At 41.4% G+C, this 25,701-nt stretch overlaps 2 protein-coding genes across 7 annotated transcripts in view; both read right to left on the bottom strand.

Annotated features, from left to right (window-relative positions):
- Positions 1 to 1,021: 1,021 nt before the first annotated feature.
- On the bottom strand, positions 1,022 to 8,159 carry fosl2 (FOS like 2, AP-1 transcription factor subunit). Of its 3 annotated transcripts, XM_058089947.1 has the most exons (6): positions 7,316 to 8,159; positions 7,017 to 7,084; positions 6,084 to 6,203; positions 5,004 to 5,258; positions 4,690 to 4,797; positions 1,022 to 3,307 (listed from the first exon to the last, which is right to left on the bottom strand). In XM_058089947.1, the coding sequence occupies exons 4-6, from the start codon at positions 5,241 to 5,243 to the stop codon at positions 2,723 to 2,725; spliced, it is 933 nt and encodes a 310-aa protein (XP_057945930.1). In that variant the 5' UTR covers positions 5,244 to 5,258; positions 6,084 to 6,203; positions 7,017 to 7,084; positions 7,316 to 8,159; the 3' UTR covers positions 1,022 to 2,722. The 3 variants fall into 3 exon arrangements, with proteins under 3 accessions (XP_057945930.1, XP_057945929.1, XP_057945928.1); XM_058089946.1 differs by lacking the exon at positions 7,017 to 7,084; XM_058089945.1 differs by having other exon boundaries at positions 6,084 to 7,084; positions 7,316 to 8,158.
- A 7,492-nt stretch (positions 8,160 to 15,651) lies between these two features.
- Positions 15,652 to 25,701, bottom strand: part of babam2 (BRISC and BRCA1 A complex member 2) — a 98,431-nt gene continuing 88,381 nt past the window's right edge. For 3 of the 4 annotated variants that reach the window (XR_009132327.1, XR_009132329.1, XR_009132328.1), the window contains 2 exons: positions 22,168 to 24,078; positions 15,652 to 15,805 (listed from right to left, as the gene is read on the bottom strand). Coding sequence is in view for 1 of the 4 variants with exons in the window: in XM_058089944.1 (XP_057945927.1) it covers positions 24,015 to 24,078 (64 nt within the window). In the remaining 3 variants the exon portion in view is untranslated. Of the gene's footprint in view, positions 15,806 to 19,543; positions 24,079 to 25,701 lie in introns of those variants that run through there. The other variant, XM_058089944.1, reaches the window with a different exon arrangement.

Here is a 25,701-nt window from a genome sequence, read left to right as displayed (position 1 = left end):
TGCAACAGTGCGTCTGCGACGTCACGTGACGTGCTGTTACATTTGGAAATGTCACTTCTTGACGTCAACGGCAGCGAGAGCAGAGATGGATTCGTTTTCTTCTTTGTACAGTTTAAAAGTTTGTTTGTTTGAAGTACACATAAAGTGTCGTTGTCAAAGGCGACGTTTTAGTTGTTATTCTCCACTCATTTAAGTATTCAATTTAAATAAAACTGCTAAAAAGATTTCATTTCATTAAACAATGTATATTGCGCATGCGGGGTACAAATCCGGCTGCCTGATGCGTAACTTCCGCAAAATAGGTCGACCGGATGTTGACATGCATGCACCTGCGCAGAACTGATCCGCATAAACATGAACAATTATTAACACATTATAAACTACAACCCCAACAGACAGCACCACACATATATTACGATGTGAAGTGAAACTAACTGGGTGTTATTATATTTTGTAAGTCTAGAAAACCTCATCTGAAAACACTTAAGTCTAAAAATGTTATTCCTAATGTGTTTTCAAAGTGTCCTGCAATGTTGTTGAGGGATTTTTAGAATATAGAACAGTAGTATTGCAGTTCTACTTAAATCCACTGGATGACAGCAAAGACGCTCCCCAAAACAAACAACTGATCAATGGTACCTTGACAGTTATTTTCCCACATGCAGAGATTATTTCTGTTATATCCGATACAAAGTTCTCCGGGTAGCTTACTGGTGATTGTTTCCTCTTAATGATACACAAATTTAAACATCTCTTTGTAATCACTTTGCCTGAAAACATGAAGTGCACTTTACTTATTAGTGTCTTCCTTATGTATGAGCATGTTTGAGGATGAGTGCTATAAATGAGTGGTTCTCAAATGAGGGTATTAGTACCACGAGGAAGTTTATGACAATTTTCAAACTGTACAATTAAGAATGTATCTATATGATACAAAATAGGACACTTTAATTTTAATATCATTAAGTTGTTTCTTTCTTTACAATTAAAGACAAATTGGGAGGGGGGAAATAAAGACAAATTCAAGGTGAAAATCATGTTTTATTACGATTTATTTAAATTAACAAACACTGCTATATACATATTGCTGTTTTTTAATTAATTTTGAATCATTTTTAACAGTTAAAGCATTTGGAAAATAGGTAATAGTAGTTGAAAACAGGCAATAGACAGTAGATGACATATACAGTAGAAGATCTACGTCAATGGCTTTCCTATGTGTTGAGGGGCTGCCCAAAATGTCAACATACAGACACATCAGACTTTTTTTTTTTGGTTATTGTTTCTTTTTTTCATAAAAAAGCTGTTTTTTTCCTTGCATTTGCATGAGACCAAATATTGCCTAAGAAAAAAAACAGTTTGCCCACATAGCAGCAGATTGTATTTAAATTAAAAAAAACAAAACAAAAAAAACATTTCTCTGCATCCAGCGCATGATGATTTAACGTTGACTCATTCGGAATGTTGCTTTGTCTTTCTCAGTGCACAGTTTTAAAGACTTGTCCCTTTTACTTAAAAAAAACATGACAAAGTATTTCATCCCCTCATGATGTCCATGTTTCATTCCAGGCCAGCTGTCTTATTATTATTATTATTATTATTACTCCTTCTGTACTGTGAAACAGTATTTTAGTTATTCTCACTTAAGCCAATTGGGCTTCCACTGGTAACAGTACGAAGGACAATTATGTATTTTTTTCTTTTTGCTAAAAATGACAGCTTTACAAACACAGTATAAACAGGGTTGACATCATTGGCAGCTGGTGACAGCCTGGCTGGACCACAGTGGCTTTTTTTCTCATATTAGGGTAAAATCCTTCCTTTTTTTTTTTTTTCCAAAAACAAGACTGACAGAGTAAAGGATTACAAGTGTCACCCAAACCTTTTTGGTTTTGTTAAACCTGACCTGCCCTGATTGGCAGTGTTGACAAAAGTTAAGACCTTTTAGGGAGGCAATGTAAGCAAAGAGAGGGGGAGAGGAGACACCAGTGAAACAACTATTATGTCGTTTTTGAAATGTCAGAATGAAAAAGAAACATTTCTTGATGTCGCACAATGAACCCGTATTTATGGTAAGACTGTCACACCGCGTGCGTTCTTCACGATGGGAGGTTCTACTTGAGCGATATCCCTGACATCAATGGAAATCACACACACTTTGTCTTAAACAGGAGGAAAAATACTAACGTAGTCGGAATAGAAGGTAGATTTGACTCCACGATGCTTTTGTACAGGCAGATGTTCTCCAAAAACACACCGAGGCCGTAAAGTATACGTTGGAGAGTTGAATGAGGGTCCATGTGTGTCTCTGGTCCAGTCAAACGTGGCGGCTTCTTTTAGTGATGTGTTGATTGGTCTTGGCAGAGTGCAAGTGGCCTCATGGCTTGTAATTGTAATTCGTTCTTCCAAAAATAGAGATATATGATAAAGAACTGGTTTTGTATCATCATCTGAGTTCACAACGGCCAGGTTTGAAGGGTCTCGAGTAAACAAGTTGACACAGTAAGAGCTGACGGGTTTTTAAGGATTGCTGCACACACTTTGTACGAGTCAGACTGAAAAGCAGGACAAGAAGAAACATGCAGCGTAGCCCTTGCGGGGGTCTCCCTGCTCAAAAAGGGGGAATGGCTCACATGGTCAGCTTGGTCTGGACTCTCCAAATGTGCTTTGGGCTCTGATCCCCGTGCTCGCCTTCTGCCACAGTGTTTTCCTGTGCGATGCTTCACAGGGCCAGGAGCGTAGGCGAGTTGAGCGAGTCTGACGACTGGTCGCCGCTGCTGCTGCTGCGCCGGTGGGCCTTGGAGCACGACTCGGAGGAGGGCGAGGGGCTCTCGGGCTCCAGCATGCTCGGGTAGGTGAAGATGAGGTTTGTGGGGTTGGGCATTGCGGCCGGTGTGGATGCCGCCACTACAGGCGTGTTGAGGCTGTCTGCGTCTGCACAGTACATCCCGCCGCCGATGCAACCCCCACCCAGGCAGATGGGCTTGATCACGGAATGCTGGGGCTTGCCGACCTCTGCTTCCATGTCCTGCGGTTCCTGCTTCACCACCACATGGTTCATGTGGGCCCGGGTGGCCATGTTGGGGCGCATGGTCAAGGGCAGGGGGCCGCACTGCTGCTGGTGCTGCTGGTGCTGTTGGTGCTGTTGGTGCGGCTGGTGCGCTGGAGGTTGATGGCGATCCTCATTGGGCAGCTTGCACACGGGGTTGTGAGCCACCAGCATGAACTCCAGCTTGTCCTTCTCCTTCTGGAGGCTCTCGATTTCTTTCTGTAGGTCGGCTTTCTCCTCCTCCAGTTTCTCAGTTTCCTGAGAAAACAACAAATCGGGGAAAAAAAACACAGTGTGAGTTTTTTTTTTGTTTGTGAACGCTATTGTTTTGATCACAAAACTTAAAGCGCCATGCGTGGCTGCACCGCATGTTGGTGCAAATCTGGATAAAAAGGTTGATAGAACAATTTATTTTCTGTGTCCATCTGCATTGGGGTTACAATTGAAAAAAAACAAGTGTCCAAATGCAAAATTAAAAAAGATCATGCACCAGTTCCAAACAGGTAAGACACCTCTAAAATGCTTTAATGCTTATTTATTTAAAATTGTATTTTCTCTTTTTTTTTTTACAAGTTAATACACATTTATTTAATACATTCATTCACAGTAATTTAATACATTGGTACATACATTTTTTAAATGACAAAATAGGCATCAGCATAAGATATAAAACAATATCACACAACATTTCCAAGCTAGGCTTAAAACACACCTTTTATTCCCCAAACAACCATTAATTTCAGTATCAAATTGTTCGCATTTATACACACCGAAAATAGCTACACTTTGTCGGTATGATTCAAGCCTTCATATTTTAGACATTGTATTCACTGACGTAGTTTCATATTATCGCCGACAGAGGGCACTGTTGCTCAAACAAAGCACCGTAGCACCACAATGCTCACCACGTCCATTAGATGTTTTTAGTCATCTGAGCTCAATTCATATAATCATACAGCATCTTGATTACCTAATAAGTGTGTGTTAAAGGTGTGTGTGTGTGTGTGTGAGAGAGAGAGAGAGAGAGCACAATGCACACAGTTTTATCATTAATATGTCACCGTTGCGAGGCAGACGGGGCAGATAAGCTGACGTCCTGTCTGAGAACTTTGACTCATGGGCAAAGGTATGAGGAAGTTGTTTCTAAGGAGGTGTGCAATGGGAGGAGGCTCCGTGTTGCTACGACATGGCATGTCCTTATTTGGAATTCCAAAAATGGTTGTGTCTTTTCCTCGTGGAAGTGAAAGGCTGTTCTTTTTTGTGTGTGTGTTAACGTGCGTTATTCCGGCTTTGGAAACGGAGCAATGTGCTGCGTTCATGCACAGCTGTCAGCAGCATAGTCCATTCCTGAGAGACTTGGAGGTCTTGATTGAAAACCGGACTTATTTGTTGATTCTGGTGCTAAGACGGCCATGTGGGCCTCCAAACCTCTCACCACCCGGGTCAAACCTGTATTGCCAGGTTGCATCTTTAGGTGTGGAGTACACTCACTCACTACGGCTTTTATCCTCTGTCTGTCTGTGCTACAAGCCACATAATGACATCTTTCATCTCAACCTGGGACGTCCTCGCCCAAAACTAGGAGGAGCTCAATGTCGAGCTGCGTTCCTAATATCTCCAACTCTTTAGGTTGTACTCACCCCTTGCAACATCTCAGTCAGTTCCCGTCTGCGGTTGCGGCACTTGGCGGCGGCTAACTTGTTCCTCTCACGCCTCACCCTCCTTTTCTCTTCTTCTTCTGGAGTGAGCTGAGGGTAAATAGGAAGGAATGTGCTATAGGTGAAGGAATAAGACGACTATAGCGTGTGTGTCTGCAAGTGACTTCTCTTGTTTTTATCGTAAGGAGCAATAACATTAACATTTTGAATATGAATCATTAAAAAAAATTCTAAATATAATCCAAATGATTAAAAAATGTAGCAATACATCCATGTTTTTGCTGCACATCCCTCACCTGCTCATCCCTCTTGCGTCGGCCCCTGGCGTCCCCGATGGAGCGGATGACCCCGGGACGGGCCAGAGGGTTGTGTCCCAGCAGTCCCTGCCCGTTGGTCAGGTGATGGCTGTACGGGTGGGAGCGTGAGTATGGGTTGGACATGGACGTGATGACTGTAGGCTGCACCATCCACTGCAGGTCTTGGCTTGTTGTGATTGCATTGATGGTGGGGATGAAGGCACTGTTGGAGCCGGGCATGTCGACCCTGTACTTCTGGGAAAATCAACACAGAAGACAGGAGTGAGTGGAAGAAGAAAATAGATAAATTTTTCACAATTACTGCTCACTGTCATGATTCAGTGCGCATTTGAGTGGGAGAGTGACACATGCTGTGAATCATGTGGGAAAGCCCAAGCTGTCCTGTTATCAGCCATCTTTACCGCATAAACTATGAGATACAGTACATGCTGGTGGTAGGCTGAACTTTTAGGGCCTTGCACACTTAATCATGCATTGATGTGTTCTTTGCGCACGTCCTCCTATTCCAGTTATTCCCAACCTTCCGTCGGATATCCCGGCAGCCCGGTGCAATTTTTTTGTTGGTGGTGCTGTTTATCTGGTGAGTCATTGTGTGCGGGATTAGTTCAGTGCGTGTGAAATCACTTCCAGTAAACCGGGAAGCCACACACTTTTTGGTGGGTGTAGTAGAACAACTTCTTGATTCCCACCCCCTCAAAATAACGCAAGGGTTACTGAAACGATGTGTCCTATTATTGTGCAAGTATTAATCAGGGAATGTTATTATTTTGAAAATAAGGTGCCTATAAGGTGCCTTCTATAGGGCTTCACTCTGCATTACCTGTTGCTGTGGCGCTTTAAAAAAATATATAGTAAAGTATGTGCAAGGCAGCTCCAGTTGGGGCGCTATATGCGCAAATATTATTTTATAGCGAAATACCCAGACAATTTATAGTAGAATGTGTTATGTTGCGCTAAACTGACGAGCAATCATGCATGGGGTTAACTACACCAATATTATCTCCAGAGACTGGTGCACACTACATTATATACACACAGGTAGCATTCATACGATGTTACCTGGTATGTTGAGGTAGATATGGGGCTGCCGATGGTGCTGCTGCCGCTGGTGAAGGACTCAGGCTGTGCCGGAGAGGTGCTGCTTCCGCGGGACGAGGTGTCGTAATTCCCGGAGTAGTCCTGGTACATGATCCAGGAAAGAAGAAGATATCAAGAGACTGTGCGTGGAGCTTAAATCGGGGGGAAATCCTCGCTGTTCGTATAAAAAAAAAGGCACCGACAGGATGGTTAAAAAAATAACTCAAATAAAATCCTCGATTTCGCTTGTTGATTCTCCAGAAAAAGTGGAGTGATGGAAAAGTGGTGATGTTAAAGGATTACTGTTTATTGAAGAATTGCAAGGTGCGCAAACTTGCCACTAAAGTTGAAATCCACGCAGGTTGACTCACTTTAAAGCCTTTGTTTTTAACCTTCTCAGTATTTTCCACTTTCTTGCCTAATACGTGCGAGCTGTGGCGTTCACGGAACACTTCGGTGTTTTTTTTTCTTTCTCTTGAAAACACACTCCTTCCTGGAGATGACTCACTTCAATGGCACTATCTTACAAGTGCGACTGCTTTTCAACGCCGACGAAATCGCTGACGTCACGCATGGGCGTTGCCATTTCGGCTAAAAGGGAGGGGTGGAGGCGTCTTGTGGATAAAGTGGGGAAACGTTAGAAAACGGCGCTTATTGCTTCTCCCAGTGGATATCAGTGCGCGGATAGCAGCGTGGATACAACAACGCAAATAGAACATTTCTGGTTCGGTTCCGGACGTCATAGCTGCCGTCGTGTCCACGCTTGTTTGTCTCACTTGATTTGGTCCATTGACGCATGTTTCCTAAAATGGGCAGTTGCGTCAGAAAGCGCGCCGTGTGGGTTTCCTTGGTAAAAAGGAAGCACACACTGGAGGGATTCCCTCCCCGTTGAGCACCGCCGTTCTCCGGACTCACAGCAAGCCCCGGGCCCGGTCCGTAAATTCCACGGAACGATGTGATCCACCATGGCAGTGATTCCCAACCTTTATTGAGAAGAATGTCAGCACACCACTAAACAAACATGTTGTAGCAATGGCAACAGGTGGACACACAGATTAATCATTCAAGATGGATCCAAACACCGATATTAGTAGATATTACATGATTAAAATGACTGCCATTGGGTGTGGCTCAGCTCAATTCTCGTCTAGTTACAATAAATGTCTGAAATACTGAGAATAAAGTCGTTATTTCAGGAGAAAAAGTCATATTACCTTTGCCCTGGAACGAAGGTCACATAAAGCCCCCCTCCTTTAGCTGCCTCGGACAATGCCTGTTATGAAGTATGAAAATAATCTGAGAGCTAATTTTTTGTCACGTAAGGGCGACCTTATGTGACGTTTGGCATGTGGAGGGGGCGGGGCAAGGAAGGCGGAAGTGCAAGACATGCTAATCAGTCAGTGTTTAACTGCTCTGTTTTGCTGCCATGTTATAAATAAAAGCTTGCCTGAAGCAAGGCATTCCCTCTGATATAATGTAATATTATGACTTTATTCTAGGGAATTTACAACTTTATTATTATTTATTTATTTACTTGATTTTTTTAATCAAATGACAACTTTAATTTTCCTGATTGTAGACTTTTTCCTCATAATATTATGACTTTTATTCTTGTAAATTAACAACTTTTTTCTCAATAAATTAGGCCATTATTTTCCTAAAATGTACAACTTTTATCTTGTAAAATTACTGATTTATTCTCATAAATTTACAACTTTATTCTCCTATATTGACATATGTTGTCATTTCTCTTAAACGAAAGCTGCACTTTCTCTGGAATTTTGCCCGTCATCCACAATCCTGATGTGAGACATGAACACGCGTCTTTCCCTTGTCATTGTTGTTGTAGGAGCTAACAGCAAAGAACTCAGGCTGCACGGTTGCCTAGTGGTTAGCACGTCGGCCACCCAGTCAGGAGATCTAGGAGCTGTGGGTTCACAGTTTGGGCATCTCTGTGTGTGGAGTTCCCGTGTGTGGGTTTAGTGCGTGTAATCCGGCTTCCTACCACACTCCAAAAATATACACGCTTGGTTAAGTGAAATTGCTGTTTGTCTATATGTACCCTGGGATAGGCTCCAGCATACCTGCGACCCGGATGGACTGATGGATGTTTACAAACTCAGGGAATGCATTCCTGAACAGAGAGAGAAAAAAAAGCCAAAGGATTAGAATCAGTACCTTTTGCTTTAGCTTACGTAGTAATGTGGTTGGGAATCACTGTGAAATTGTGGTGTTTTTTTAAAAAATAGCATAAAAAAATATACCAATTTATGTTTATTTAAAGCCACATTAGAATTGTCATCTGTGCGTAGCTATTAGCAGCCTCCGTTCATGGGACTTAAGATCATTTGCGCAATGACTTATTGTGTGTGCATTGTATAGGTCCGTTTAGGACAAAGCATGTGGTCGGCCATTGCAAGTGCAGGAATCACACTATGAAAAGAGGCTTAATTGTAATTCGGACGCATGCAACACAAACAAGGGCACAGAGCCCAGAAAATGACACGTTACGCTACATGAAATGGCGTATTAGGTATAATCCAATCTGCTATGGTTCCTATTTTAATCTGTATCAACATTCTGGTTCTGCTTAGCTCCCTTAAAGCTGTTTGCTGCACATGTCTTTGCCAGAAAGAGTTGTCAAAAAAGTTTCCGCAGCAAGGGAAAATAATCATCATAAGGGGAGGGGGCTACTTCTGGAAAGACCTACACACACACACACCGAAAAATCCAAACATGTCAACCTTTCCAAAGATGTCATTTTTGTCACACTTTGCCCCGAGCGTTAATTTTAGAGCACATGTTCAATCAATTTTTCGCTAAATGATATTCATTAATGATTAACATTCATCAGCTGCCAGTGGTACAGATTTGTCGTTGCTATAGCGACACCGTTTCTGCTTAGAATGCATTGGAGAAATCTAATCTGCTATGCAATTAATGTTCTAATATAATTTAAAATGCACCCATTGGCAATCATTTGGGTAAAGCAAGGTATGGCAATGTGACAGTTCCTATACGGTTACTGTTTTCTTCTTTGAAGCACATGAGGGGGAACATTTTGGAAAGCACAACACCCAACCATGCAGTGTGATGCCTGTCTATCTGATATTGTTGCACTCATTTCACTTTAAATGGGCGCTATCTTACATTCCCAACTATTCAGACTCATGCGGTTTTAAAATGTTGGACTTTTGCCGACCCTTTTACTGCTGACCAATCGCAATGTACTGTATTATACTGGTCTTGGAGCATTGTTGTTGTTTTTTTTTAAAGAACACGGAGGTGTCAGGACAGCTGATTACAAGGTCAGGTCAGGATGCGTAGGCATCTCTTGATCACACATCATAAGGAATCATCTCCACAGAGAACATCTCATCCCTTTGTGTGCTTTGACTACACAGACGTTGGATGTGAGAAGCTTACCTGGCCTTGACCCACTGCTGCTGGTGACGTAAGCAGCCTGGCCTGAATGACCTCAAGATGCCTTCAAGGACCCGTCTGGGAACTAACGCTCGCCACATTATAAACATGTAGAGTATAGTTTATCTTTTATCATCGTACAGCTGTATTAGAAACTCTATTTAAAAATATAATAATGTTAGCGATACTGTATTGTTACTATATTTGTTTATAATTAATAGCAGTATAAAACTGCATGCCATTATATTAGGAGCTAATGAGAATGTTATCTTAAATAAACAAAATGCATATTACAATGATAAATATACACATTTCTCATGTATGTGTTCTACTCTTCAATAGGAACATCTCACTACAGCACTGTGTGAGATATAAGGGCATTTCCTCTTTGTGGCTATTATCTCTCTGTGAGGTTCCAAAGAACTGTTGAAAATTTACAACATTTACCGTAGTAGTGACTCACAGTCTTGCTTCACAATGAACTGGGAAATACTTCAAATGTCGCTGAATTGACATTTCTGCTTCAGTCAACAGGTTCACATTTCGTACTTTCTTACCCCCCTTAACCCAACCCCAAAATGGTCCTGACATTGTTTCCTTTCATCAATCACAATTTAATACCCTCTCTAACCTGGATAATATCTCCACATGATCAGCATGGATAATCTCTCCCAGCTCAGGTGCTACCAGCAGGACACACGTAGGCACCAAAGTGCTGACTCGGGGAGTGGGTTAAAGAACAATCAGTGTGACTGACAGTGGGATTTGTTGTTGTGCTATTAACACCAGCAAAATATCCCATGTTATTTGCCTCGCCACGCCATCTTGTACAAGTTCGACTTTTTCTGTATGATTCTAATGAGCACTTACACTGGGATGCCCACTGTGGAAAAGAACATCACTTTAAATAGCGGCTGCATGCCAGACTGACAGACTGCTCCTGTGAATTAAATAACCATCCTTCAGGGACGTGTGACTGGTTGCCGTGGTGACGCATGTAAAGCAATCAAACACAACAACGCGGGGATAATTTGATCGTCCCTGACCTGTGGAGTGGAGGACTGTGCAAAGAAAAGTATGAATTCATTGGCCGCATGTCCTCCAATAAGGCTAGTCACATTCAGGTATGCATGAGTCAAAGCAGCTGCTCAACAACATCTTGCTCCTGTATGGATAACAGCATGTCTAGACTGCTTATTAACCTGATACATGTATGTCACATCAGTCGGATTTGCTGGGATTTTATCATCACAGTTCATTTTCACGTGTCAGATTACGCCGTGACGGAATACTTGAAACGAGCAGTGAGAAGACACGGAGAAGAAATAGATACTGCATGGATATGATTGGCATTCTATGGTGATAATTACAGGCAGACCTTCACACATCACAATCACAACTCGTGTCAGGTGATAATCTGCTGTAGAAACAATTCCATAATGCACTCTTAACATGACTCACCAGTTGGTTCGGCCTTTTATGTGCATGCTATAACCATGTAGTAATAGTAACATGTAATACTGCATTTGTCCTAATTTGGTTGTTTTAAGCATTGCCGCAACGTCCTTCCTGGGCACACTGATTTCACATCGTAAAGGCTACACCTATACCTACACCTATCACTTTATGCTAAAGAACCCCTGGAGTTAGATGTGGACAAACTTCATTCATTCATTCATTTTCTACCGCGGGGGTCACGGGGGTGCTGGAGCCTATCCCAGCTGTCTTCGGGCGAGAGGCGGGGTACACCCTGGACTGGTCGCCAGCCAATCACAGGGCACATATAGACAACCATTCACACTCACATTCATACCTATGGACAATTGGAGTCGGGCATGTTTTTGGAATGTGGGAGGAAACCGGAGTACCCGGAGAAAACCCACGCATGCACGAGGAGAACATGCAAACGCCACACAGAGATGGCCAAGGGTGGAATCGAACCCTGGTCCTCCTAGCTGTGAGGTCTGCGCTCTAACCACTCGACCACGGTGGTGCCACCCACAAACTTCATATTTTCTTCCAATATCACTCCCAGTGTGCATCTCCTAATTCTTTTGTCCCCACTGTGTATGTTGTCTAATTTGGACAATATGGCTGCTGCATCCATACTAATCTCTCCAGGGGTGACAATATTTACAAGCTGGCAGTTTATTTCAGAACATTTAATCCCAGCCTGCAGCACCTGCCTCATCAAATGACATAGATATTGGTGCAATTATGCGTGCATCAACATGAATCTTGGCAAGGTAACCTACCTGTAGTCACAAGAATCTCATCGCCTCGCATGGTTGCTTCTCTGCAGCCATAATTCCTGTGTAAGAAAGTATGATTAAGTATGATTTATTTCAAAAAGAATAAGCAAACTGAACACATTTAAGTATTGTATTTACAATTTGTGTACTATTTGCAAGTAAAGGTTACTGTGAGAACTGTGTGCTGGTCCAGCAGTAAAAGACGGGCAGGCCTGGAATTGTGAGCCGGGAGGTTCAGAGTAGAAACATCTTATTAAGGGTCATCATGTGGCAACAAAATGTGTCTTTGCTCGTAGGCTGCTGTGTGGGGAAAATAAACCTAATGACCTCATATGAGTCAACCTCTGCTATAGCTTACAGTATTTCTATGACATGCAGAGCAAACACGCATCTTGTCCCCGCATGGGATCGTCACAGAGCAAAGTCCTACATTGTTGAAACAACACTTTTTTTTAATCCAAAACGGTCCGTTTCATTCAATATGCAGCACCTTTTCCAGTTTCTCAAGTACATTTATATTAATTTGTGATACAATGGAGGGAAATGTGTCACACACATGCTTTTACGTTAAGACAAAGGAGAATGGAAGTCAGCTCAGAGAGCGAGAAGGGGAAATGTTGGAGAATGTGGTGGAAGAAGTGAACAAATAAAGTCAAAAGATAGGAAACAACAATTTAGGTCACTTCTGAGCAGTAGCCACCTACAACGTGCACGCAAACAGGACCCTGAGCTTCTATTTCGGTTGTTTTCCGAGGAAGAAAACCTTTGTGGGATGGAAATGATCTGCCTGACAAGAATGAGATTCGAGTCGTTTAACATTTGCATCATTTGTTTTGGTCTTTCTTCGTTTTGTTTACCTCATCTTTGGCCCACAACAAATAGCATTTGCGAGTGACGCGTCCTCCTGCAGCCACAGTGCTCACACACAATGGGTAAGTTTATCTCTGACCGTCAACAAGGTTGTCTATGTAATTTCCAGTTTGGAATGTTAACAGGTTTTGGTTGAGTTCTACTCCGCTACAATCAGCTGCTGAATTGAGCATGCAGTTTCAACCAAAACAACTTTACCAAAACGTTTTCTAATTAAATTAAAATCTGTTGTTTTCTGTTCCCGGAACCATATTACTGAGGAGTCAATGTTGTTTCCAGAGAAACAATATTGGTGGTACATTTTCTGTTTGACCTTGGAGGAGAGTGCTGTCTGAAAAAGTTTACTGTGGAATCTATTTGAAGTATTTCTGCAACTGCGGACACACAATAACATGACTTCAGGTGCACTAAAGGAAGTTTTCCAGGAAGTGTTTATGAGTCGAAAAAAACATTTCTGTTGGAGAGGCTGAATCATACTATAAGGATAACATGACAAGCTGGACTGGAAAACTTCATGTCATGTTGTGGCTCCTCTTTAGCTGTCACCTTGCATGCTGCCGTTCAGCCGAGTGTGATGTTGTGTTAGTGGACAATACTGGACAATAGTACTGCTGATGGACCAATAGTATCTTTCTACTGCATTCATCTATTTTGATGCCAATGAGTCATCTAATTGACACGTATTTGAAAAATAAAAAAATGTGAAACTAAATGCTCATGATTGAAGATCAGAGGATCAAACTCAACTGGCCTGGGGGCTGCTGGAGGTTTAGTCTGTTTAAGACTGGGCCACATCAAGTATTAGACAAAAAGGGTTTCAAGTATTTCAAAAAATATGGATTAAATAGATAATATTGATTCTTGAGTGGTTCGCATGTTGGCCACAAAGTCAGGAGATCGAGTAGATCTGGGTTAGAATCTCCGCTTGGGCATCTTTGTGTTCAGTTTGTATGTTCTCTCCGTGTGTGGGGGGTTTTTCTCCGGTTTCCTCAAACATTCCAAAAACATGCATGGTAGGTTAATTGGCGACTCCAAATTGTCCATAGGTATGAATGTGAGTGTGAATGGTTGTTTGTCTATACGTGCCCTGTGATTGGCTGGCGACCAGTCCAGGGTGTACCCCGCCTCTCACTCAAAGTCAGCTGGGATAGGCTCCAGCATATCCCCACCACTCTAATGAGGATAAGTAGTAGGCTTCCTTTTAAAAGGGATATTTTAGTAGTTAGATAATAGAAAACCTGTTTACGACCTTCTAAATACAGTTTTCAACATTATTAGAGCCCTCTAGCAAGAAAATAACACCCCTATAGCCACACAATATAGTATGACATAAATAAGACAAGACCCGTATGTGTTGCCGTAATTGTGTTTGGGAAACCACGGGAGGTGAGTGGAGGTTGGTTAGTTTGCGAGTTAGCATGTGTCTCAAGACCCTGCAGTTGCGCAATATGTTGTAAATAAAAAGAGTATAAATGTGACTATAGTCGTGTTTTGTCATGTCTACAGGGCTCTAATAATGCTTTGTTAATTTTAATCTGAAAAAAATAATTTGTCTACCCACCAACTATATGTGGTTTCTTAAGTTTTTATTATTTGCCTTTTTATTATTATTATTATTATATTTGTTTATTTATTACTGATTGATTTTCTTTATTCTCGATTTGTTTATTTATTTTTCATCTTATTTTGTGTTGAAAAATAAAAAGTGAGATATTTGAGAACAGTGGAAGGTTTTATCAGAGCTTTTCTTGTGGAAAATCGGAACCAAAGCAAAGTTTTTTTTTAATTTTTTGTTTTTAATAAATGCGTTTTTTTTTTTTTTTTTGGAAAACCTGATGCGGCCCAGTCTCACCCAGACCCGAGCTCCAGTGACCCCCAAATAAATTGAGTTTGAGACCCCTGATCTAATGCAACTACTCCAAAGGAAAGCACCCGGAATACTTCCTAAACTCATACGTACTACAAGAACCTAAATCACACATTCAAGCTGTTGGGTCTTGACCTTGTTTCGCAGCAGTCATTCAACATTAAATGGTAGCTATCAGGATTACACCATTTAGAACTCAATTTTACCCTCCCAGAATTACAATGACACTGTCTGCCTGTTTGTCATTCTCCCTGAACCAGGAAGTAGCCAAATAGATATTTATATATGACCGTTACATTGTATTCAGCCTTGTTGGAGGTTTGTGCTCTACTTTGTGACATTCTACCAAGGTATAGCCATTTTAGGATTGCTGAAACAACAAAATATCAAAACAACGCCCATATATGAACTGGCATCTTACAACACTTCAAGTTATAATTTAATGGGGGTAAAAGGTCTTCTTCGTGGGGTCGACTCCTTCACTGCGTCCATTCCTTCCAGCTCAATGGACGCTTAATGTGAGTGTGGAAAAGTGGAAAATTTAATTAGGCTGCCAAGGGGCGTTTGTGTCACTTGGCACGAGCCACCCCCCACGTCCCCACCCCCACCTACAACCACCACCACCACCGTCGGCCCTCCCCCTGACTCCCCTTCTTGTCCTCCTACCCCCAACTCACTCATTGCATTTTTTAAAATCTAATTTGAGCCTCTTTTTTTTACCCATACTCCTTCAGGGTATGGCAGGTAGAGGTCAACTCGAACCAGCTGAACTGAGTTTTGGCATCGCCCATTGTTATTTGTATAATTTGTATGCAAAGTGTTCAAAGCAATTGTAAAATGTAGAAACAATGTAGAGATTTGTCCTTTAAAATATTATCATTATACAGTATTTAAGCGTCCCTGCCGTGTAATCTTTAAACATGTGGAAATCAATCTAAAGCTGGAGTCACATGGCCTCAGTACATCTTCTCTGATCAAAAGTTTCCCTCAACTCATCAGCAAACTTCCCACGTGTGGATATGTATTATTCGGAAGAGGAGGTGCGGGGGCTGGGGGTGTGTTGGTGGAGAGATGAAAGAGTGTTGTCACATTACATGTACCTGTCTGTGTGCGTCTTCACTTGTGGCTGTCATCTCACCTGACAGGTCTATCAGTGTCCGCGGCCGATCAGAACACGTCCCTCAGTCTGACAGGCTGAACTGACAGCGCGGCGATCCAGACTGACAGCTCCTCAGGTAGCAGGAGAAGAAGGGAGGAGGGGAGTGGGTGATGGGAGGGTTTGGAGGGGACAGCTTTAAATGAGTGGGAAAACACACACACGCACACAGGAAGAAGAATACATTAAAGTCAGTACATCAACTTTTTAAACAAGGAATTTAAAAACAGTTCAGTGGAACCTCGGTTTTTGAATGCCCCATTTTTGAAATGGTTCAGTTTACAAAAAAAAATTGACAACATTTTTGTTTCAGTTATCGTACAATATTGCGTGTAACAAACAAACGACCAGCTTTGCTCGTTTCTACATTCATTCATTTTCTACCGCTTTTTCCTTACGAGGGTCACGGGGGGTGCTGGAGCCTATCCCAGCTGTCTTCAGGCGAGGGGCGGGGTACACCCTGGACTGGTCGCCAGCCAATCACAGGGCACATATAGACAAACAACCATTCACACTCACATTCATACCAATGGACAATTTGGAGTCGTCAATTAACCTAGCATGTTTTTGGAATGTGGGAGGAAACCGGAGTACCCGGAGAAAACCCACGCATGCACGGGGAGAACATGCAAACTCCACACAGAGATGACCGAGGGTGGAATTGAACCTGGGTCTCCTAGCTGTGAGGTCTGCGCGCTAACCACTAGACAGCCGTGCCGCCCGCTTGTTACTTCATTCATTCATTTTCTAACGCTGGAGTCTAACCCAGCTGTCTTCGGGCGAGAGGCGGGGTACATCCTGGACTGGTCGCCAGCCAATCACAGGGCACATATAGACAAACAACCATTCACACTCACATTCATACCTATGTTATGGTTCGGAGCCTTGGAGTCATCCTTGACAGCAAAATCTCCTTCAAATCCCACATCGATAATGTTGCCCGTACAGCATTCTTCCATTTTCGCAACATCTCCCGACTCTGACCCTCTCTCTAACAGCATTCAGCAGGAATTCTTGAGGAAAAAGCGGTAGAAAATGAATGAATGAATGAATATTACCAACACTAAATATTCTGACCACATTACACCCATTCTCTTTAACCTCCATTGGCTTCCAGCCCAACAATGCATACAATATAAACTCCTTTGGTACACTTTGGTATGGCTTAATCACAAAAAGCGAGATACCATTGTACTGTATTTAGTATTCGACCAGTATTCCACAACAGATGTTGATTGGACCACACTGGCTTTTAAAACAAACCACCCACCATCAACACATTTTGAACCTGTTTCATATTTACATACTGGTTCACTCCTGAGTGACGATTATTGTCTTTACACCTTTTCCATTAACACCCCCCCCCCCCCCCCCAAGGTAAGAGGTTTACAAATTTGAAAGCTAAGGAAGTCTTGTCTTTTATGACAATCAAGCACATTAAAGCGAGACCAAACGAGCGAGCTAAATTCAGAGATGTATTCCGGAGTGAAACACCTGCGGGATGTGCTTAAGTTAAACCATAAAAAGGTTTAAATTAAGGGTTTTTTTATCACACCCTCAGGGGAAGATGAGAAAGGAACCCCACCCACAAACACATACCCACCTTGCCCTTTTCCTGGGTTTCATAAAAAGTGGTCTTTATATTGGATATTGTTAGACATCGACAACAAGCACATCCAGTATGCAAACAGACAAAACAGCAAAAGCCAGTAAAGTGGAATAGTCATTTGATCTGGCTTCTCATGTATGAGGACTAATTAGCAATTAACCATCATAGTTATGCTAGATTTGGTTATTATCTATGTGTGTGTGGCCGCTTTGACTTGAGAGTGCATTAGACTTCCTGTGCTACTTTAGTTTGATTAAAAATAAGAGTGAGGGACCCGAGCAGTAATTCTCTCACTTTCATGACATCTCTGGGCCATTTTTTTTTTTTGCAAATTCCCAGATCAAACAGACAGTAACAAAAGACCCCAAATCCCCCCCCCCCCTTCCACTCTCCTCCTCCTGCTCTCTCTTTCCAAAATTAGTTAAGCCTCTCAGCTCCATCATCCTCAACATGGCTCGCATCAACAACCCTACGCTGTATGGCAAATGCTGCATAGCCTCGGAAATCTGCCCCTCCTCTATCGCTCTCTCTCTCTCACACACACACTTCATCAGTGAGGGGGAAAAATGAGGAAGGGGGGGAACAAAATTCCCCATATGTCACTCTGAATTTGTACATGTAGACAAAACACAAAGTACCCCACAGTCACTGGAGTTTGCAATTGCAGCCTCTTCTTTCACGTGGCTGATCTTTGTCTTTTCTCATGAAATCCAAGTCAAAATGAGGAATTAAACAATAGAATTAGGCAATGCTGACAGCCCGGGGAGGGCCACTGACGGGCATCTGAAATGTAAATAATCTTGCAGAAGTCGACATATTCAGGCCTGTTGGACGCTCCCTGTTTCCTTCTGATTACCTCCTTCGCTGCTGTTTACTGTCCAACCTTCTTAAGGTGCATTGGGATTTTGTTTTTACCTACAAACATTCTCTTCATCTCTGTTATACTTTTTTTTTTTACACAGATTCACTGCATCAGTGCAAATAACTGTGAGGTAACTACAGTGGAACTTCAAAAGTAAAAACACCCTAGCATCATTTTTGCAGGTTTGTGTGGAAATTAGCTAAATTGTTTTTAAAACATTGTGGACATTAAACTTAAAAAAAAGTACACCCCCCTACACATTTTTCAGTAAATATATGTCTCAAAAGTATCAAAACTGTTGTGTGTCTTGCCTGCCACAGAAGGCAAAATATGATGACAACCATAGAACAGGAAGTGGAACTTATTGCAAAGTCGGGAAGCAGTACAGTTGTTTTAAGTCGACAAGCCCCCTCCCTCTGCATGTTCATCACCAAGTCGGTCCGTTGCCATTGAAGAAAACATATTAATTGGAAAGGTTCCAGCTAGACTTCTGTTAAAGTATACGATGCACTTAAAAAACAAAACAAAACAAAAAAAATAGTGTTGTTTTTTTCTTTTCAATGTAAATACTGTCTTTTGTTTAAATGTCCTAGATAATCACACACCCACTTACTTGAATTGTCATGACATTACTATTATATTATATAACTACCCCTTTGCACATCTCTTAATTACTTCTTAATTATTTGTGTATTTCACAAGGTTTGTGTATATGTACAGTGAGAGCTAATTTAACCAAAGTGAAATTCCTGGTTTGTGTCAGCGTACTTGGCCAATAAAACTGATTCATTACCTTAATACTGCTTGTAGTCTGCCATGGCATGTCTGACATGACATAATCAAAAAAATGTTCTCATTCCCATTCTGTGTGGAAGTGGTAAAATTTTGGCTTCTTACTCTGTCCTTCTTCCCGACTCCATATGAAACGTTTTCGATGGTTTAACTACAAAAATATTCATAAATACTGAATCGCCCTGTGATTGGCTGGCGACCAGTCCAGTGTGTACCCCGCCTCTCACCCGAAGAAAGCTGGGATAGGCTCCAGCACCCACCTCAACCCTTGTGAGGATAAGCGGTAGAAAATGAATAAATATTGAATCCTACTTCACGGATATTCACTTATCGTGATCAGGTCTATGATAAACGAGGGTACAGCATATAGTTTCTATCTCTCAACCCTAGTTGAGAACACATTTATAGGACTAGGACTACGATAAAAAGCCATAGCATTTCAGTATGTGGAATCAAACTATGGAATTGATTGTGTAAGACCCTCAAACAATGCACAACAATGAGCCAATTCAAGAAACAATACAAGCAGTTGATGTTTGCTAAATACAAGGATGAAGAGTCTTGAACCAGTCATGATGTGCTATATATATCACTATATTGACACTTACTATGGTACCCATTATGTTATTGTATGATCATAATGATCATATCACCTTGTACTTCGGTACGTGACAAAAAAAAACTGTATTAGGAAAGCAGGAAGTGAACAAATGTAACAGTTAATGATTGTAAAAGTACCAGATGGAGGGGTAGGATTTAATAAGCTTTGCTTCTTCCTACTCCTTTTGGACATGTGGAACTGTGAACTGATTATGTGATGCATTCAATTGTAATCTGATGCATGTTCAAATGAAATTAAACCATTACCATTATCATTACCATTTCATAGTGGTTAACTTGGGATCTAACACACTGACTGCACACTTAAATGTTTGGATGGTGACAGTTGTGTTGTGTTCTATTTTCAACGAGAAAAGGTCTACTTGCATCTCTATATTGATGCTTTTCAATTCGGGGGTGAAGCACGGGTGAGCAATGCCAACAGCCAACTTTGGGATATTTGCACAAAAAAGGTACTCCTTCGAGAGCTTTAAGTGATCCTGTTTCACACACTTGTCACTACCCCTGGCTGGTGGGGTCCTTACTCCCTACAAGCTATCTGCTTAGAGCGCTGTCACCAGTGCACTTAAAACTAATCTAATGCTAATGTACATGTTTGCCAGCTGCCATGAGCTACGAGGACACCTGCTTCTGCAACACACAACATGGCTCTCTAATTAACAGTATAGCTTTTGTACACTCAGTGTCCTTCCACCAGTATGGAAGCCTTCGCACCTCAAGCAACAAAATAGGAAGATTCCCAAAGAGTGAAAGGAGGCTAAATCAGCCATTCAACCTCCAAGGGGAAATTGACCATTGCATCCTCCATTGCTCCTCAAATTGAGTCTAGGCCCAGCAGAGCATGAACTTTGCCAGACCACACACAAACACACACACACACCATCTCATCAATTCAAATCAGCCCCCATCCAAAGATCCCAAGCTAATTATTCCAGCTTTTAATGATTCCATCCGACTGCCATTGAGATCTTTTAAAGGCGTCTGGATTAGTGGATTTGTGGAGTATTAGCTGGAAGGGCTGGCAGACCTCTGCACTGTGATTCGGGAGGGGGGCTGAGAGGCATCTTCAAAAAGTACCTTTAGCTGCACCTTCACTGCATCATTACAGAGGATAAAGCCATGTTAATTTGTGTAAAAGGTGAAGCCACGATGGAGAAAGCAAGGCTAAGTCAAAGTGACTTAAGCATCGCAGAGGTGACACAATTAAAGACATTTTGCAAGGGGACTGTTTACAAGATACTTAAAGGGATTATGTCACCTTGGGTCAACGTCAAACTGAGTGCTGAACTTTAGGCTTTAATAAGTCAAGGTAGGTAATTAAACTTCTCGAATGCAGTGTCATAGCCTATATTCAAATAAATTAAGGCGGAATCACTCCTTTTTTTTTTTTTAAACCCAACATCAACCCCGAAATTACTTTTTCAAGTTCAGGTTCTGGACTTGGTCAACCCAGAGATTCATCAGTATTACAAATCACACGCTACCTTTTGAGACGTCTAAAGTTGACTGTCAAGTTCAACTACTCTTTAAAGATCCCAGCCATCCTTCTGACCCCACTTTGAACTCCCCTCCCCCCTTGAAAAGCAAACTCTTGAAAACAAGAGCAGCTCATCCCGCGGCTGACAAAGGCAATGTTTTGTAAGCAGGTCAGCAAAGGTTACAGCAAGATACATGGAGTGGGGCAGTAAAAAAGACAAAAAGAATCTTGCTTTTTAATTATTTTTTATTAAGAGCCTAGATGCTATTAAATGCCCCAGAAACATTCAGCCTATAGTTCTCAATTAGACTTGACAGTTGCTGCATTACCGACAATAAATATAGCAAAAGGCTGAGCCTCAGGACAGCAAGGACCCCTAACTATGACCCTCATATTTAATGATGAAAACAAGCGAGCGCGTACACTCCGGCTCGCTCATACACGTGCATGTTGTACATGGAAGTGTGGCGCACACACACAAAGCCTCTGTGGTGCGGCTCCTTATTAAGCAAATACACTTGAGGGCTTGAAAAGAACAGTCCCTCACTCATTTAAAGCATGTTTAATGTTTGATTTAACTATGGTGTACAAAGTGCACCCTCATACAACTGCAAAAAAAAAACCCCTACACCTCATAAGGGTCCTTGATCATTTAGGGTCCTTTAACCGAATATGCATGTTTTTGGGATGCAAGCTCCACATAAAGATGCTCCAATTTGAACCAGAGATCACCACCAGTGACGTGTGGTGATGTTCACGGCTGGTGAGGCCTTTGGAATTTTGTTTTTTATGTTAATACGAGTTGCCCATTACGAGAAGAATGGACCCTCACCAAGGTCACGGATTATACTGGTGCAGAGACGGCGAGACTTCATCGGGGTACACCCTGGACTGGTCGCCAGCCAATCACAGGGCACATACAGACAAACAACCATTCACACTCACATTCATACCTATGGACAATTTGGAGTCGCCAATTAACCTAACTTTTGGAAAGTGGGAGGAATCGCACGCTTGGGAAGAGCATGCAAACTCCACACAGAGGTATCAAAGTAGAGAATCTAACCTAGATCTCCTGACTGTGTGGCCAACATGCTAACCACCTATCCACATATCAAAATAAACTATTTAACTTACCGGTGAGTGTTGCTCTGTCCGTCGGTGGAAGCGTCTTCTGGCTGATCAGCAGATGGATCATTACGACCAGAGACATGAAAAGAATCACTGCCAGAGCCCGTGGGTAGTTGTCCACTTTTCCTAAAGGTGGAAAGGTTGAGTTTGCCATGTTGCCTGATAAAACACACAGAAAACTACTTGGCAATATTCACAAAGTGATCTTAATAATAAGAAATGCCTTACATAAGAGCAACAACTGACCACTGGACAGAATACAAAACTCATCACATTTTTAGCTTTGAACTGACAAACCTTTTTGTGTCGCCACAAAGTCGTCAAGGGCCAGTAATAAGGGAAAGAGGACTAAATTAAAAATAATTAGTAGAGCGGCAAAACTGTTTTCGAAGTAGCTTTTAATTTAGCAACGTTTGAGCATTGTAGGGTAGAGGTTTCTTGTACTGACTTCTGGGTGGGGCGGAACATGGCCGCAAAAAATATTTAAACACAATAAAAGAATGGAAACACACACCTTATTATTTTGGTTTTATCGTTGTAAATAACCAAATAAAGTGAAATCCATCCATTTCCGATGCAGCTTGTCCTCACTGGGGTTGCAGGGGTATGCTGGAGCCTATCCCAGCTGACTTTGGGCGAGAGACACGTGTACATGTATCTCAACACAATTGGAAATAATATGCTTTTTTTATTGAACAATAATAGAACAATGCATTGTATTCGGGTATCAATTCAGGGTCAAAGTTGTGCGCTCATACCATCACTACTGGCCAATGCGTCCAAATAAACTACATTAACCAGCTTTGTTGCTGGGGCTCTTGAAAAAAAAAAAAGGCCAATGAGCATAATTATATAGACATTATAACAGCAGCTACTAAAAATATGGTTTATTCACTTCCTTTATAATGAAAGGCATCATGGCATTATCGGACATTTGTCATAATGTTGTCCATTCACCATATCTGTAGTTTTGCTGCAGTCCAGAAATACTAGTTATTGTAGCACATGGAAGGTGAGACTTCATACGTATATATAGCATATATAGTTCTTCATAGCACAGACCCTTGACTGTTTACAACTAGCTAAAACCAGTTCAGCCTGATCCTGCAATGCTACTGCGTCATCTGTACATTGTTATCAGTCACAGAGAGTTTTGTTGGTATTACCTGTAGTGTTGCAGCGCTTGGACAACTTATTGCAGAAATGTCCTTCTTACAGTAGTTCTATTAAAGAGCGATGATGAAATTCTAAAACAAGTTAGAAAATGTATGAATGTGTTTGTATATAAAGTACACAATGTTTCAGGCTGGACTGCAAACGCACAGTAATTCGCACATTCGTCTGTGGTGCCTTTTCTCATGAAAATTTAGTCTGACTCAGTACAAAATGCTAATGCATTGTAATTTGTAATAAAGTAACTGTTGTGTTTTTTTAAATCTTTATTTTATTGATGAATTAAAGGAAAGGAATATTTTGCTTACTGCTGAAATTAAGACAAAATCAAGTCAAGTGCCTTCACCTTAAGAAAGTATGATACATAGTGTGTAGTAGAAGTATACTTGTACTATACTGTATGAATGCTTTTGCACAGTATGTGATGTTTGCTGAGTAAGGATTCAACAGTTTCTTGGAGTGATTCACTGCGGGGGTTTACGCAGACACACGGAAAAGTGTAGTGACATTTGCTGGAAAATAGTCCCGTTCAAATGTACTCTATTGTTTAACATTCTGTGTGATTCCTTAGTAAATTCTTGAGGGATCATGTTGGCCTGTGTGTACCCATGCACAGGTACGCGATGGCATGTACCAACACATTCACATAACCACAGGCATGTCCCTGGAGCCGCAGGGCACTAAAGTTTCCCGTTGGCAAAGGCTCCTTCTTGGAACTGAGGAATGAAGGTCTTGAAGTAAGCCCTGTGTGACAGAGAGAGGAAGGTGATGCACCGTGTAAGAACACAGTACTGTACATAAAACCACCAATTGTGTCGATATACTTCCAAGAATCATATACCATCAGTTCTGGTTCTGAAAGTACATAGAGTGGAACCTCGGGTGGCGTCATTAATCCATTCCAGATGGTTTAAGTCAAACCAAAACTGAATTAAGTTTTCCCATTAAGAAACCATGCCAATCCAATTAATTAAAATAATTGACAATGAAATAATTAAAGAAGGAATGGACGCCATTGGTTAGAAATAAGGACCTGCATATCATATTGGCTAAAACAAAGATAATTCATTGATTGTGGCAGCACTGACAACAAACCTGTGCAAACGCAAAAGGCTGCAAATACAGGTACTTCCGATTACTGAACTACATCATCATTGGAAAATAAGCTTTTTCAGTGCTATTAAAGCAAACTTCAGAAGGTAAAGAAGTTGATCCCCATCCTCACACAGATCTCTGTCAAGCAAAGAGTATCAAAACACAGACTGTGCTTCATCTTCATGTGGGGATTGTCCTGAAAAGACTACATCTTCCATAAGTCTTTAAAGGGTCCCTGACAGGATTTATCAACTTTGCTTAAATATGTTCTATATTGTTGGTAATTATGTTCTACATTATTACATTTTTGAAAGTGTATGGTAAATTCACAAGAATTACGTTCATGACGCCTGCCATGACAAATTAGCTCACAGCTCAGCCTCATTTCCGAAAGTGACATCATCAGGGTGACACCTCTCACCCATAGCGGAGTAAACAAACGCTTCTTGAGGTAAATTGTCTACTTGAAACAAAACAGTAGTCATGTCAAAACCTTGTGTTGTTGCTGGATGTTCATCGTATCCGAGTAATACTGTAAGTTTGTTTTCTTTTCCAAAAGAGGAATATTTAATACAACAATAGACAAAGCAAGAGCAGAGAACGAGACTGCTGGACCCCCACCTCGACTTCTGTTCTTTGCAGTGATCATTTCACTGATGACTGCTTTGAAAGAAAACCTTTACCAGAAACATTTGGCTTGAAAGTACAATATAAAAACATTTTGAAAAATGATGCTATTCTGCCATACACAGGAAAAAAAAATAAGACAATGAAGAACAACCACTACTTTAAAGTTTGAACAAGAGAGTAAGTCATGTCTTGTCTGTCTAAACACTATTCCACGATAGCGACAAGACTGCAAAGCATTATAGAAGTTATATAATTATCTTTTGACAATGATATGTTCACTGTGGGGGGCAGGGGAGGAACATTCATCCTCAACGTGCAATACAATAAAATAAGCAACTCCAGAGTAATTTACACTTACCATTCTGGGTTTTGAAGGTGGCCGTCTTAATATCTATGTCTTAAGGCTCAAGTACAAGTCTTCTATTTCATCTCCAAATATTTCTCCCTCAAAAACTATTGACACATCGCTTAAATCTTCGCTTAGAACCACTGCAAACTATAAACTCCGTCTTGTACACCACAATGTTTGTTTACCTGATATTACCTCAATGATGTCACTTCTGAAAATGAGGTTTAACTGCAAGAGCTACTCATAAACTACAAAAGTAATTTTAGCACACTTACCATTCACTGTCAAAATTT

The sequence above is a fragment of the Doryrhamphus excisus genome, chromosome 13 (assembly GCF_030265055.1).
Source record: "Doryrhamphus excisus isolate RoL2022-K1 chromosome 13, RoL_Dexc_1.0, whole genome shotgun sequence".
NCBI lineage: Eukaryota > Metazoa > Chordata > Actinopteri > Syngnathiformes > Syngnathidae > Doryrhamphus > Doryrhamphus excisus.
This window is presented reverse-complemented; position numbering and strand designations above follow the sequence as displayed.

Coding starts and splice junctions, on each gene's coding strand:
- fosl2 (XM_058089945.1), bottom strand. CDS start 6,212: ATGTACCAGGACTACTCCGGGAATTACGACACCTCGTCCCGCGGAAGC. Junction 5,259..6,083: donor TATCTACCTCAACATACCAG/GTAACATCGTAT, acceptor TGATTTTCCCAG/AAGTACAGGGTCGACATGCC. Junction 4,798..5,003: donor GACGCAAGAGGGATGAGCAG/GTGAGGGATGTG, acceptor ATTTACCCTCAG/CTCACTCCAGAAGAAGAAGA.